Source organism: Anabas testudineus, chromosome 2 (assembly GCF_900324465.2).
Source record: "Anabas testudineus chromosome 2, fAnaTes1.2, whole genome shotgun sequence".
Lineage (NCBI taxonomy): Eukaryota > Metazoa > Chordata > Actinopteri > Anabantiformes > Anabantidae > Anabas > Anabas testudineus.
Window position 1 is genome coordinate 169636 of NC_046611.1, and position 12932 is coordinate 182567.

Consider the following 12932-nt stretch of genomic DNA (forward strand, 5'->3'; position numbering starts at 1 on the left):
TCTCTGATGACTCTGCAGTTGTAAGATGTATTCAGGGTGCAGATGTCACAGAGTACCGTGGAATTGTGGACAGTTTTGTTGACTGGTGTGGACTCAACCATCTGCAACTCAACATCAGTAAAACAAAGGAGCTGGTGATGGACTTCAGGAAATCTGGGAGTCCTGTCATCCCTCTCTCTATTCAGGGGGAGGAGGTGGAGGTTGTGTCCGAGTACAAATACCTGGGAGTGTACTTGGACAACAAACTGGACTGAACTAAGAACTCATCAGCACTGTACAGAAAGGCTCAGAGCCGGCTGTACTTTCTAAGGAAACTCAGGTCCTTCAACGTCTGCAGCACCTTGCTGCTGATGTTCTATGTGATTTCTGTGATTCCAGTGTCATCTTCTATGCTGTGGTCTGCTGGGGCAGCAACATGAAGGTGTCAGACACTAACTAAACAAACTGATTAGGAGGACTGGCTCTGTTCTGCGGGGTGGAGCTGGACCCTCTACATGTTGTAGCTGAGAGGAGGATGCTGTCCAAACTCCTCTTAATCCTGGACAATCCCTCCCACCCACTGCACAGTGTGTTGGCTGGACAGAGGAGCATGTTCAGCCAAAGACTTATTAACATTAAGTGCTTCATAGAGAACCACAGGAGAGCACTATTTTACATATTCTGTACATATATTGAGTTTTTCTGTATTGATGTTATTGGTTATGTGTCTTTATTTTGGTGTTGGATCTTTCCTGGTTCTGGTTCCCTTTCTTTCTGTCTGTGTTGAGAACAACTGTAATGAGGCAAAACAGTTTCCCTCTGGGATTAATAAAGGTTTTTGAATCTTGAGACTTGAAAAGATGGTCTGATGTAGCCTCGCTTACCTCCTGAAACATTGGTCTTTGCTCCTCACAATGAAATAAGAGGCTTTGGGATGTCCTTCAAGATGGAGGAGAGGAACAAATTCTGGGGCAAGCAAGGACAAAGGAGAGATCAATAATGGGCATTAGGATGTACCCTTTGTTAGAAATAAGTGAGACACAGAGAAGAAAGATGGGATTGAGATTGAGAGAGAATGTCTGAACCATCTTGTCAGCTCTGTGTCCACACAGCTCTTCTCTCCAATTGCACATGTCCAGTCAATTTTGAACAGCTAACACTGGATATAAGATGATGTTTGTGTTGATAACTAGATATTTAATGTCTCCATTTCTACATCAACAACTGTTAATCTGGTTCTGATGGAGGTGTGGGCAGCTTCTCATAAACCAAATATATCTGTTAATCACTCATCTTCATCCTCACTTACATTTAGTAATTTTTCATATGGACAGTGACGTACAAAGCAGCAACAAAGCTGACTCAGGGAGAAGACGTCTGAAGCAAAGCATCATAAGACAAACTGTTTGTTACATCACAGCCACATGAGGAGAAACGTTTTTTAGTACATAGGAAACTGATGAAGACGGAGGCTGTTAATGGTAATGTAATCACCATCACAGTGTCGGCCTATGCAGTTATGAAAGTGACAACCTGTTTTTCTTTTGTGTGCAGTTTACAGATTATCGACACACATAATAAAGAGACGACGTGTGGTAGTTTGTGGTTGGGATTGGATTATTGAGTACAGCTGTGACAGTTTAAAAACTCCTTGCACACAGAGACACCAGCGGGACTCTCACATTTAAAGGACATTTCTGAGTACTCATTGTCCTATTTGTCATTTGACACAGATTAATATTTTAACGTCACATTTTATTTTTCTTTTATCATTTTTCCTTGCCTTTTTAAATAATTTGTGAATAAGAATTTTTATTATCCTTTTCTAACCTAAATCTTCGCTTGGGATCTTTTTCTGTGTGGTGTAGGCTGTTTCTTGGCAGAGCTCAGTGGGAAAGAGGGTCTGTAGTTTTGAACCTAATTCAGCAGCTACAGGAAGTCAAGAAATTGAACAGAATTGAAACAGTGCTGCATCGTCCTGTAGTGAGAACGATGCAGCAGTCGAGATGTGAGATGACTCAGAGAAGTGTGACTCTGCTACCTGAGAGGTGGAGAAGATGTGGTCAGTAAAACCTGGGTTGGTCAAATATTCTCAGATTCTAGACTTCATGGAGACAAAGGCTGAAGATTCCAAGCTGTGTAAAAAGGTATGGCTGCGAAAACCAGGTTTTGTGTTTGAAGTTTAAAATGTGTTTCTCTCATCCAAGCAGAGATGTCAAAGACATGCAGAGGTGTGATGAGACAGTGGATTCATCGAATGGGGTAGGCTATGTAAGCTATGTAAAGTCTGTGCTTCAGTTAATGTGTCCAGTTTTCTCCAGGGTTCTCTGTATATCAGATGGTGGATGTTTCCAGCCTCATATTTCTGCATCGGCTGATTGTAATGAATGGCTAATGAGGGTGGGCTGAGTGGCCTGATGATAAAAAACAAACCGGCTGCTGTAGTCAGCTGTGAACACAAACCGTTTTCTGTTCTTGACGTCCTCTGCTCTTTGTTTCTCTTCAAACTGAAGCTCGTTGTTTGTCTCTGGGTCGTTCGAGGCCGAGACACTGCAGCTTTTCTTCTTCTGCACTGAGTTAATCGCTGAAACACAGAGCCTCTCATCCACCACCATCATCGCATCACCACATCGGTACTGGGACAGTGTGGGGACACTCCCATGGAGACTCTGCTACTGTTGTAGTTGTTGCTTCTCTTCAGCATTCATTAAGCTTAATGGTCCCAGTGCTAACACGCTAATGTTTAACAAATCTAAACTACACCTGAGGCGTCGTCTACTAGTCGTGGAACTAAATGTTTGACAGAACTGAGTATTCAAATAACGGGGAATCAGAACAAAAAGGTACAACAACAGTCAAAAAAAGCACAAACACCAAAAAGGGCCAGAGTATAAGCAGATAAAGATGCAAAAAAATCAGAATGAGATTTATAACCATCAATGAAGAGATTGAACTAGCACAAAGACACCAAACCCTCCAGAGGATACAGACTGAAAGTAAGTGGACGTGATACATTCAAACAATGCTGAAAATTTAAACCAAGAAACAATGAGATGATGTTTGTAGCGTATGAACCGACTCCTCCCAGCAGTCGCAGCCTCCCAGCTGCTGTCAGCCTTCAGACACAGTCGTCCCTTTATTCCTCCTCTCCATCATCAACAACTACAGTACCGCTGAGCTGCACCACTACTACTGCTGCTGGGTGAGTAGACATTGCAGGCTACATATTGTGTCTACACTATTATATGGTTAAAGATAGTTTAGTTAGTTAGATTGTGATAGAAACGTCCGTTGAATCTTTTTGTCTCATCATGTTTGGGCTGCTGTGGACCAACTGATTCCAGATGTGAGAACGGTGCTGAGCTGAAAATGAAGCACTCCCTGGGGATCTGTCTGCTGATCTGCTCCACTCTGATCGGACTGGGTAGATTTAATCTTTTCAGTTTGAATGTCTTACATCTGAATTTTCTTTTTTAGCTCTGAAAATGAAACTGAATCTGACAGTGAAATGATTCTCTTGGATTAAAATATGCTGAAGTGGTTGTAGATTTTTTGATTCTGTGTTGTTAACATCATGTTCAGATTCAGAAAAATCTGAACCTTAATAAACTGTACTAACACAAAACCTAAATCCATGTTGATTATCTGATTAAATTTGTCAGTACTTCTACACATTTAGCTACTCAGTATTTAAATCCTTGTTTCAAACACACATCAGGAGAGAAATCATAGAACTGAACCTAAAATCTGCTGTTTTCTACTTAGTTTTTATTATGAGTCTGTAATTATAAGTTTTAATGACGTGTAACAGCGCCTCCTGGTCATTTCCCAGCTGAATTTGAATGTCAGGTACCAACTGACGATGTTGGCTGGACACTACAACCAGTTCATTTTTATGTTTCCAGTCCAGGAGCCCAACAGGTGTTTTTATTTACCTGTTGTGTGAACCAGCTTAGATTGATGCTAGCTGTCAGAAACTGATGTTATCTGTTTCTCTGATCAGTTTGATCAGTAAAGGAAGAAACAGTCAAAACATGTTTAACTCACAAAACCACACTTTGTTACGTTGCCACACTAACTTTCTGTTTTTATTTATACTAAACTATGCTAGCTCTTCCCAGCTGTGTTTCCATTCTTTATTTGAATATATGCTTAGTGCTTTCAGTCATTTTATGCTAAGTTAGCTGTTTCCAGTGTCAATGCTAAGCTAAACTAGCCATTTCTCCCTATTTCCCGTATTTATGCCAAGCTGTGCTAGCTGTTCCCACCAGTTGCACAGCTTTGTGCTAAGCTATGCGAGTTGTCGTAGTATTTTTTCTGGAATTTAGTATTTATTCTATATTGTGTGTTTCTCTTCTTTTCCATGTTTTCTGTCTTAATGCTAAGCTAGGCTAAACTAAGTGTACCTCAGATTCCAGGCTTTATGCAAATCTAAGCTAGCTGTTCCCCTGGTTCCACTCATGATCCTAAGCTAAGATAGCTATTAACCTAGCTTAAAGTTAACCAGCTGCTAGCTGTAGCTTCATATTTACCAAACAGAACTTGATATTAATCTGAACGTTACAGAGAAAGACAAAAAGGAAATTAAGTTGAATTGTTCACCTGTAGTATATGTTTACGCAACAGCATTACTGAGGTATCTGACCAAGTGAAGAAGAGTTGTGATGCTTGTTCAATTTATTTGAACAAATCTTAACAAAACAGAATCAGCTTTTGTTTCCGTCATTTGATTTAGTTTTTGTTCTATTTCTTTGTCAGGACTGAGAAAACACAGAATTAATCACTAAATCAACAGAAAAGCTCCAAAACATAGACTAAAGTGAATATTTTAGTGTTCTGAGACAGTAATAGTATATAGTAGTATTGCAGTAACAGAGTGTGTTGTGTGTTTCAGGATCAACCATTCGTTGTTATAGCTGTAAGGATTATACAGCCAGCTGCTCCAAACAACGAGACTGTAGCTACGATGACGCCTGTCTCACTCTCTACGAGAGAGGTACCTGTTTTTATCTACCTGTACCAGATTCACAGTAGAATAATGTCTGATTGGTTAACAGCCTGGAACTGGTTGTTCTGCTGCCAAACACTTCCTGTCCACACTTCATAGAATCATGCTGCATCCTTAGAAATCCAGGTCCAGATCAGTCCAGCAGCTTTATTTCTGTCTCAGATTCACTGATGAGATCGTTTCTGTCTGGTTTTGCAGGTGGAATGACCTACCGTCAGTGTCTCAAGTATTCAGACTGTGAGCGCAACCGACTGGCCCAGATGTTCCCGCAGGTAGCAAAAACTGTAGACTACTGTGTTTTGCTCTGCTTTATTCAGAGACATTGACAAACAGTTCATGTGAACATAGTGGTTCTCCAGGTTGATCTGATGGAGCAGGACAGCTAACAGAGATATTGACAAAGACTAAGAGTGCTGTCACACCTACAGGCTTTTGTTCGATTAAATTGAACTCAAGTCTGTTTTCCCTGGTTTTGCGGTTTGTTTTGTCTGATGTAAACAAATTAATCACACTCGAGTTTGCACCGAAACAACTGTACCAAGACCGTCTAAAAGAGGGGATCATCTAGCGGACAAAAAACGGGACTAAATGCTATGAATCGCATCAATTGAGGGCTTTGGGTAGTGTGTAGATTTCCATTTCTTTTGTTTATCCACCAAAAATATTTCAAATTAATTCAATTTTATTTGTATAGCGCCTAATCACAACAGAAGTCATACCAAGGAACTTTACAGTGTAAGGTTAAAGACCTTACAGAGTATAACTGTATAAAAAACAATGCAGAAAATGCAACAATCCCATTTGAGCAAGTTTTAGGCAACAGTGGAGAGGAAAAACTCCCTTTAGAGGAAGAAACCTCCAGCAGAACTAGGTGGGCGGCCATCTGCCTCGACCATTTGGGGGGAGTGGAAAGAGAAGAGAAAAAAGAACAGCAGGCAATAAGACAACAACAAGCAAGCAGCAAGAACTTTGGGCAGGTCAACTAGATTCTAGAGATGTACAGCTCCAGGCCGAGGATACCTGCAGAAAAGTACAGAGAGAGGGAGACAGAGAGGAGTAAACACAACTACAGGAGAGAGAAGACACAAAGTTAATGACATGGCATGGTAGAATTTGAATGCAGTAACAATCATTGTGAAATCTCTCCTGTCACACAAACTGCAGTAGTCCACAACACTTTATACTAACCCTAACCCTTCCTGTATTTAGTTCTGTACCCACAGCAGACACATCTGACCAATATGCACAGAGGACGTTCTTGCATGATTTGAAATGTCTAATTTTAGTTCACTTGGATTTTTCTCAGTTTGAAAAGAAACTGAACGAAGAGAAAACGCTCCAGGTTTCCAAACTCATTCACTCATTTGGACCAAAGCAAAGACACTAAGGTGTGAAAACTGCCTAAATGGATATTTCCTGCAATAAGTATTTAGGATGTGAACTTACCTTCTCAGAAAGCTTCCTGCCTGCAGCAGCAGGATATTAACAGTATCAGTATCTGTACTGCAATGATAGAGCAGCCTGTCTCTAGACTCCTCAGATCCCTCGAAGGAACACTTAGAAAGATATAAATAGTCTTACATATGGCTTTTCTTGGCAATTCTGCCATAAAGTCCAGCATCCCTCCATTCCAAGGACAACAATAGATTGATAGATCTCTAACTGCAGCTGGTTAGTGTAGTGGTAACATCACTGCCTCCCATGTGGGAGACTGGGGTTTAAATCCCAGCTGTGGCTACCTCAAGTAGGAGTCCTTAGGCAAGACCTCCTCACGCGTATAAAGATAAGATAAAGATAAAGATAAACTTTATTGTCATTGCAACATCGTACAACGAGATTAAGAACATCGTAAAACGAGATTAAGGTATCTTGCCTACCCTTGTAAGTTTTGGATAAAAGTGCTGCCAAATGACTAAAATGTAAATGTAATGAAAGTTCTTTCTTTCTTTCTGGCTATTGGTACAGCTGCTGGTGTTCAGAGACTAAACTAACCTAAAGAATGCCATGCTCTCTTGTTTGCTCCATTAGTACAACTGTACTCAACTCGGCTGAGCAACACAATTGTAAAAGGGGTTTTAGCCATTTTTTCCAGCCTTAAAAAATGATTAACTTGAATTAGCAGCCATACCAGGAGATTGATGCAGAGGACTGACAACTGCTAATAATGGGCCTCTAGGCAAAAATATGGAATAATGAAATGATTAATTTTAATTGTATTTGAAATTGATAAAAGTGTTTGTGAATTGCAGGAAACTGTGTTTTTCTTTGGAAAACAAAGAAATTTGCAAGTGATCCTAAATTTTTGAGTGTAGTGCAGTTCTGAGGTCTGGCACCCCAGACAGTCTACTTAGATCCTGGTTCATTGTCCCCAGGTGTGGCGTCACTCTGGTCGTGGACTCACCCAATCCAGTTCTGGGTCTACTCTTCTCAGACTAAACATATACTTGATCTTTTGTTGCTGTGAAGAAGCCACAGTCAGTGGCTGAGTCCCTAATCAGACAGAATCAGGTTCAGCTGACCTGCCAGGATCCTCGTAGAGCACCAGAGTGAAGTGTTGGACTGATATGAGGTCACAATAAAAAATGAAGGATGAGCAGTGCATAAAGCTACAGAACCAGAATCTGTCACAGTTCGACTGTAAACATTGATTCCTGTGGAGACAGACAGCAGAGGTCCACAGGCTGCAGCATCAGCTCCACTCAGTACGGTCAGACACAGAATCAGCATCAGATCAGACTCTGGAGCCACGCAGTTGGTCTGTTTGTTTTGTTTTTGCTCAGTGGTTGCATGGTGGTGGAACGATCTACCCATCACTGCACACTCAGCTGACTCACTCTCAACTTTCAGAAACCTGCTGAAAACAAAAACAGAACTCTTTCACAACTTTCTCTGCTCTTAAATCTTGCTCTCACATCTCATGAAACAGAAACAGTTCTTCCTAATGAACTTTACTTTAAGGTTCTTCTCCTTCACTCAGATATTTCTGCTTTGGGTAAAACCATCTGCTAAATGACTGAATGTAAATGGATTTAGTGACAGACGACCTTTAACCCTGACAGAAGATCTCAGTCTGTGTGTTTAATGTGACGACAGTAACACGTAAAGCTGAGACCTTCACAGACCAGCTTACCTTGTTAGATCCAAACTGTCCCAGAGAAGCTGCATCTTTTACTCAGTTCTGTCATAAACATAAACTTTATCTTCAATCACAGTTTCAATCTGACGTTTAAACAGATGCAGAACAGATGTTTAAATCCTCAGTGATATCTTTGTGTCTTCAGTTGTCAGGTAAACTCTGGTGACAAACACAGGTGACCACCTGACCCTCTGATTACTGACGCTTACAGTTGATAGGATGGTTTCTAACTTTGTCCATCACCTCCAGGTGTCTGCTTTCACCTTTAAATGCTGCAACTCAGACTTGTGTAACTCGGCGCCCTCGTCTGCTGCCAGCTCTGCGATTGGTCTGCTGGCCTCAGTGCTCGTCATGTGGTGGTGTGTCCACTGAAGAGGAGGTGCAGCGCCCCCTGCTGTCTGCAGGTCTCTAACCCGTTCACTGAGTCACTCATATGTCACTGTCAGTTTTCACTTCACTTTGCTCATTGATGTCAACAAACACGAAAGTTTGATCTGAAGTTCGAGTCATTGTTAAAGATTTAAAACGTTCTCACTCTCACTGACATGTGACAAATATTAAAGGCTGATTTTCATCAAATTTCTGCTGCTCATCTGTCACACTTCTATATATTAACATCATAACAAAACAAAATGTTTATTATCTGGATCTTGTAAAGGTTCTTGTTGAATTGTTGTAAATGAGAACTAAATAACCTGTGTTTTAACAGACTAATAAATGTGATCTTCCCTGTTTTAGTTTTCTTGTTTCTACTGATTTAAAAGTAGAAACAAGAATAAATATGAACTAAACACAACAATGTTGGTTTAAACACTGACTGACCTGAAAGCAGCTTTAACTGACTGTAATGACCATTAAATGAATAAAGAATAAAGTTGACACACTGGAAAAACTGTCACTCTTTACTAATTTACTTTCAGTGAATTAGGTCATAATTCATCACTTTTCACTTTTTAAATAAAAAAATACACATTTCAAGGTAAAACTATGATGAGATTTCAGTTAAGGAAAATAAAAACTAAACATGTCAATGAGACTATTAGACATTCGGTGCACAGATTACTGTGATGTGTTGGAAACTTGTTGCTGTTGGAGTTTAAACAATGTGGAGAAATTTAATAAATAATTTAGAATCATCAAAGTTTATTACGTCAGTGAAGAAACTAAAATGTGTGATTCCATATAGAAACTGTGCCATAAATTCTTTTACATCTATAAAACAAAGTCTCCCTGTTTATCAACTCAATACAGTCTGTAAGAAGTGAACCATTAACACTGATTTTTCCTGATGGGACCTGAAGGTATCAGCAGATGAATTAAGCTATATTTAAGTTTACTTTTTGTATTTTTAATTGTTTGAACCATTTAACAATGGTTAAAAGAAATGAAGAAGTTGTTAATTAAGTAAAATTTAGTGGACTGTAAGAAATGTATAGTGCACCTACTGTAAAATACACTGTCAAGAAGTTGCATTGTACTGTAAACCTAGAGCATTATGTTGCAATAAATAGAACAATGAGTACAGTAAGTAGAGTGTACATGTTTTACAGCGTATTATACATTAGGTACAGTGTACATATTATACAGTGTGTAACAGGTGAGTTCTCAGGAAACGCCTAATACACAGTAAAAAATATAATAAAATAACAATGCTCAGCTGTTTTTGGGGTCTGACATTAGCTGTTAAGTTTTCTATAAAAAAATAAAAAACTACAGAAAACTATTGTTAAAATAAAAACAGAATAAAAAAATGAACAGAGAAACACTGACATGCCCTCATTCAAACATTTACTGTTATGATTTACAGTGTATATACACATACACACACTTACTATATTACACATTTATTAGTGACTGGGGTTGGTTCCACTCTTCCATGAAGACGGTTCTGGCCTCAGCTGACGTCGGCAGCTGTTTCTCTGGGGTCTCGACTCAACGCTCAGAGGGAATACAGAGAGAGCAGCGTCCTTCTGTTCACGGAGACCTGGCTGACACCGCTCATCCCGGACTCTACTGTTTTACTGGACAACTTTCATCTGCTGAGGGCAGACAGAACGAAGGACAGCGGTAAGAGGAAAGAAGGAGGACTGGCTGTGTTTGTGAATGTGAGGTGGTGTAAACCGGGACACTGCACAATTAAAGAACAACTGTGTGACAGAGACATTGAACTGTTAGCGGTTAGCATGAGGCCATGCTATCTACCACGGGAGTTTACACATGTTATTGTAATTTCTGTGTACGTCCCTCCCTCTGCTAACGCTGACACAGCCTCTGACACTCTGCTCTCGGTCACCAGCAGGCTGCAGACACAGCACCCACAGGCCCTTTTCCTTATCTCTGGGGACTTTAATCATGCGCCTCCCACATCTGTTCTGCCTACATACACACAGTATGTCACCTGTCCCACCAGAGACAATAAAATATTGGATTTGTTTTATGTCAACGCCAAGGAGGCATACTGTGCATCCTCCCTCCCTCCCCTGGGGAGAGCGGACCACAACATTGTACATCTTCAGCCTGTGTATAAACCTGTAGTACACAGGCAGCCAGTGGTGCCCCGTACAGTGAAGAGGTGGACTGCTGAGAGCGAGGAGGCTCTCAGGGACTGTTTCGACACCACTGTGTGGATGGAGCTTTGTGACCCACATGGGGAGGACATCAGTGGCCTCACAGACTGCATAACGGACTACATAAACTTTTGCTTTGAAAACACTGTCCCCTCCAAGGTGGTACGGTGTTTTGCAAACAACAAGCCGTGGATTACCCTGGATATCAAGGCTCTCCTAAAGGAGAAGAAGAGAGCTTTCAGATCTGGGGACAAGGAGGAGCTAAAGAGGGTGCAGAAGGAGCTCAGGAGGAAGATCCGGGAGGGGAAGACCAACTACAGGAGGAAGATGGAGTAGCAGCTGCAGCAGCAGAACATCAGTGGGGTGTGGAGAAGCCTGAAAACCATCTCCGGCTACAAATCACCCCACTCACAGCCTGAGGGGGACCTGAGGTGGGTCAACGATCTGAACCTGCATTTCAATAGGTTTGATCAAGCACCCGCTACGACCCCCACGCAGCCTCATTCAAACTCCTCAACACCAGGACTACCCCCCACAGCAATAGCCCTTCACACCTCTGGCCCATCCCAGCAAACCACTCCACCTGGACCACCCCCCACAGCATTAGCCCTTCACACCTCTGGCCCATCTCAACAAACCACTTCACATCTCACTGAATCCAGCCACCCCTGCAGTACAGAGCCCCCCTGCTCACCCCTGTCCTTTTCAGCTGCCCAGGTGAGAAAAGAGCTGAGGAAGATCAAGGCAAAGAAAGCAGCCGGACCAGATGGCATCAGCTCCAGACTCCTTAAGTCCTGCGCCAGTGAACTGTGTGGCATTCTGGAGCATGTCTTTAACCTGAGCCTAAAGCTGAGGGTGGTACCAGAACTTTGGAAGACCTCCTGTGTGGTACCTGTGCCTAAGACACCACATGCCAGAGATCCCAGCACCTTCAGACCAGTGGCCCTTACTTCACACCTGATGAAGACACTGGAGAGACTGGTCCTGGGCCACCTCCGCTCCACAGTGGGCCCTTCCCTAGACCCACTGCAATTTGCCTACCGACCTGGCATCGGAGTAGAGGACGCTGTTATCTTCCTTCTACACCGTGCTCTTACTCACCTGGAGAAGCCTGGCAGCACTGTGAGGATCATGTTTTTTGATTTCTCGAGTGCTTTCAACACCATCCAGCCGGTGCTTTTGAAAGACAAACTGGAGAGGGCTGGCGTGGACCTTGATCTTACAGAGTGGATCCTGGACTATCTCACAAATAGGCCACAGTTTGTGAGAGCCCGGGACTGTACGTCTGACCGGGTGACCTGCAGTGTGGGTGCCCCCCAGGGGACTGTTCTGGCCCCCTTCCTCTTCACCCTCTACACTGCAGACTTCAGGCACAACACGGACAGCTGTGTTCTGCAGAAGTTCTCTGATGATTCTGCGATTGTTGGCCTGATCACTGACGATGAAGACGCGGAGTACAGAGGACTTACGCAGAACTTTGTGGCCTGGTGTCGGCAAAACCACCTTCTGATCAATGCGAGGAAAACCAAAGAGATGGTGGTGGATTTTCGCCGACGGCAGCCTGCTGTCCCCTCACTGGTGAACATACAGGGAACAGATATTGAGAGAGTGGACTCTTATAAGTATCTGGGTGTTCACCCAATAAACTAGACTGGACTCATAACACGGATGCACTGTTCAGGAAGGGTCAGAGCAGGTTGTACCTCCTGAGGAGACTGAGGTCTCTTGGAGTGAAGGGAGCACTCCTGAAGACCTTCTATGACTCTGTAGTGGCATCAGCCATCCTGCACGGTGTGGCCTGCTGGAGCAGCAGCATCACAGAGAGGGATAAGATAAGATAAGATAAGATAAGATAAGATAAAGCCTTATTGTCATTGTACAGTCACACTTGGTACAACAGTACAACGAAATTGCAAACTGTCCCACATTGGTGCAAGGAGAGAGTAGAAAACAACAACATAATAATAAAACAGCTTACAATTACCTTTCATACAAAAAGTATTTAAATGTATATACATATACACAATTATATATACAAATATACACATGCACACCAGCTGTATATACAGAATATACATTCTACATTCTTCTAGAAAAACTAAACCAGATGTGTGTGTGTGTTCATGAGGGCTATTGCTCTATTGTAGAAACTGTCTCTGAGTCTGTTTGTCCGTGACCTCAGCACCCTGAGTCTTTTTCCAGAGGGCAACCATTTAAACACCCGGTGTCCCGGGTGTGTGCA

General features: G+C 42.1%; 1 protein-coding gene across 1 annotated transcript; it reads left to right on the forward strand.

Moving 5' to 3' along the window:
• The first annotated feature begins 3056 nt into the window (after window positions 1-3056).
• Window positions 3057-9015, forward strand: LOC113163165 (CD59 glycoprotein-like). Its single transcript, XM_026361533.1, has 5 exons — window positions 3057-3181; window positions 3324-3403; window positions 4874-4975; window positions 5186-5259; window positions 8373-9015. Exons 2-5 carry the CDS (start codon window positions 3349-3351, stop codon window positions 8493-8495), a joined length of 354 nt encoding a protein of 117 aa, XP_026217318.1. The 5' UTR covers window positions 3057-3181; window positions 3324-3348; the 3' UTR covers window positions 8496-9015.
• The last annotated feature ends 3917 nt before the right edge of the window (window positions 9016-12932 follow it).

Coding starts and splice junctions, on each gene's coding strand:
- LOC113163165 (XM_026361533.1), top strand. CDS start 3,349: ATGAAGCACTCCCTGGGGATCTGTCTGCTGATCTGCTCCACTCTGATC. Junction 3,404..4,873: donor CTCCACTCTGATCGGACTGG/GTAGATTTAATC, acceptor TGTGTGTTTCAG/GATCAACCATTCGTTGTTAT. Junction 5,260..8,372: donor TGGCCCAGATGTTCCCGCAG/GTAGCAAAAACT, acceptor CATCACCTCCAG/GTGTCTGCTTTCACCTTTAA.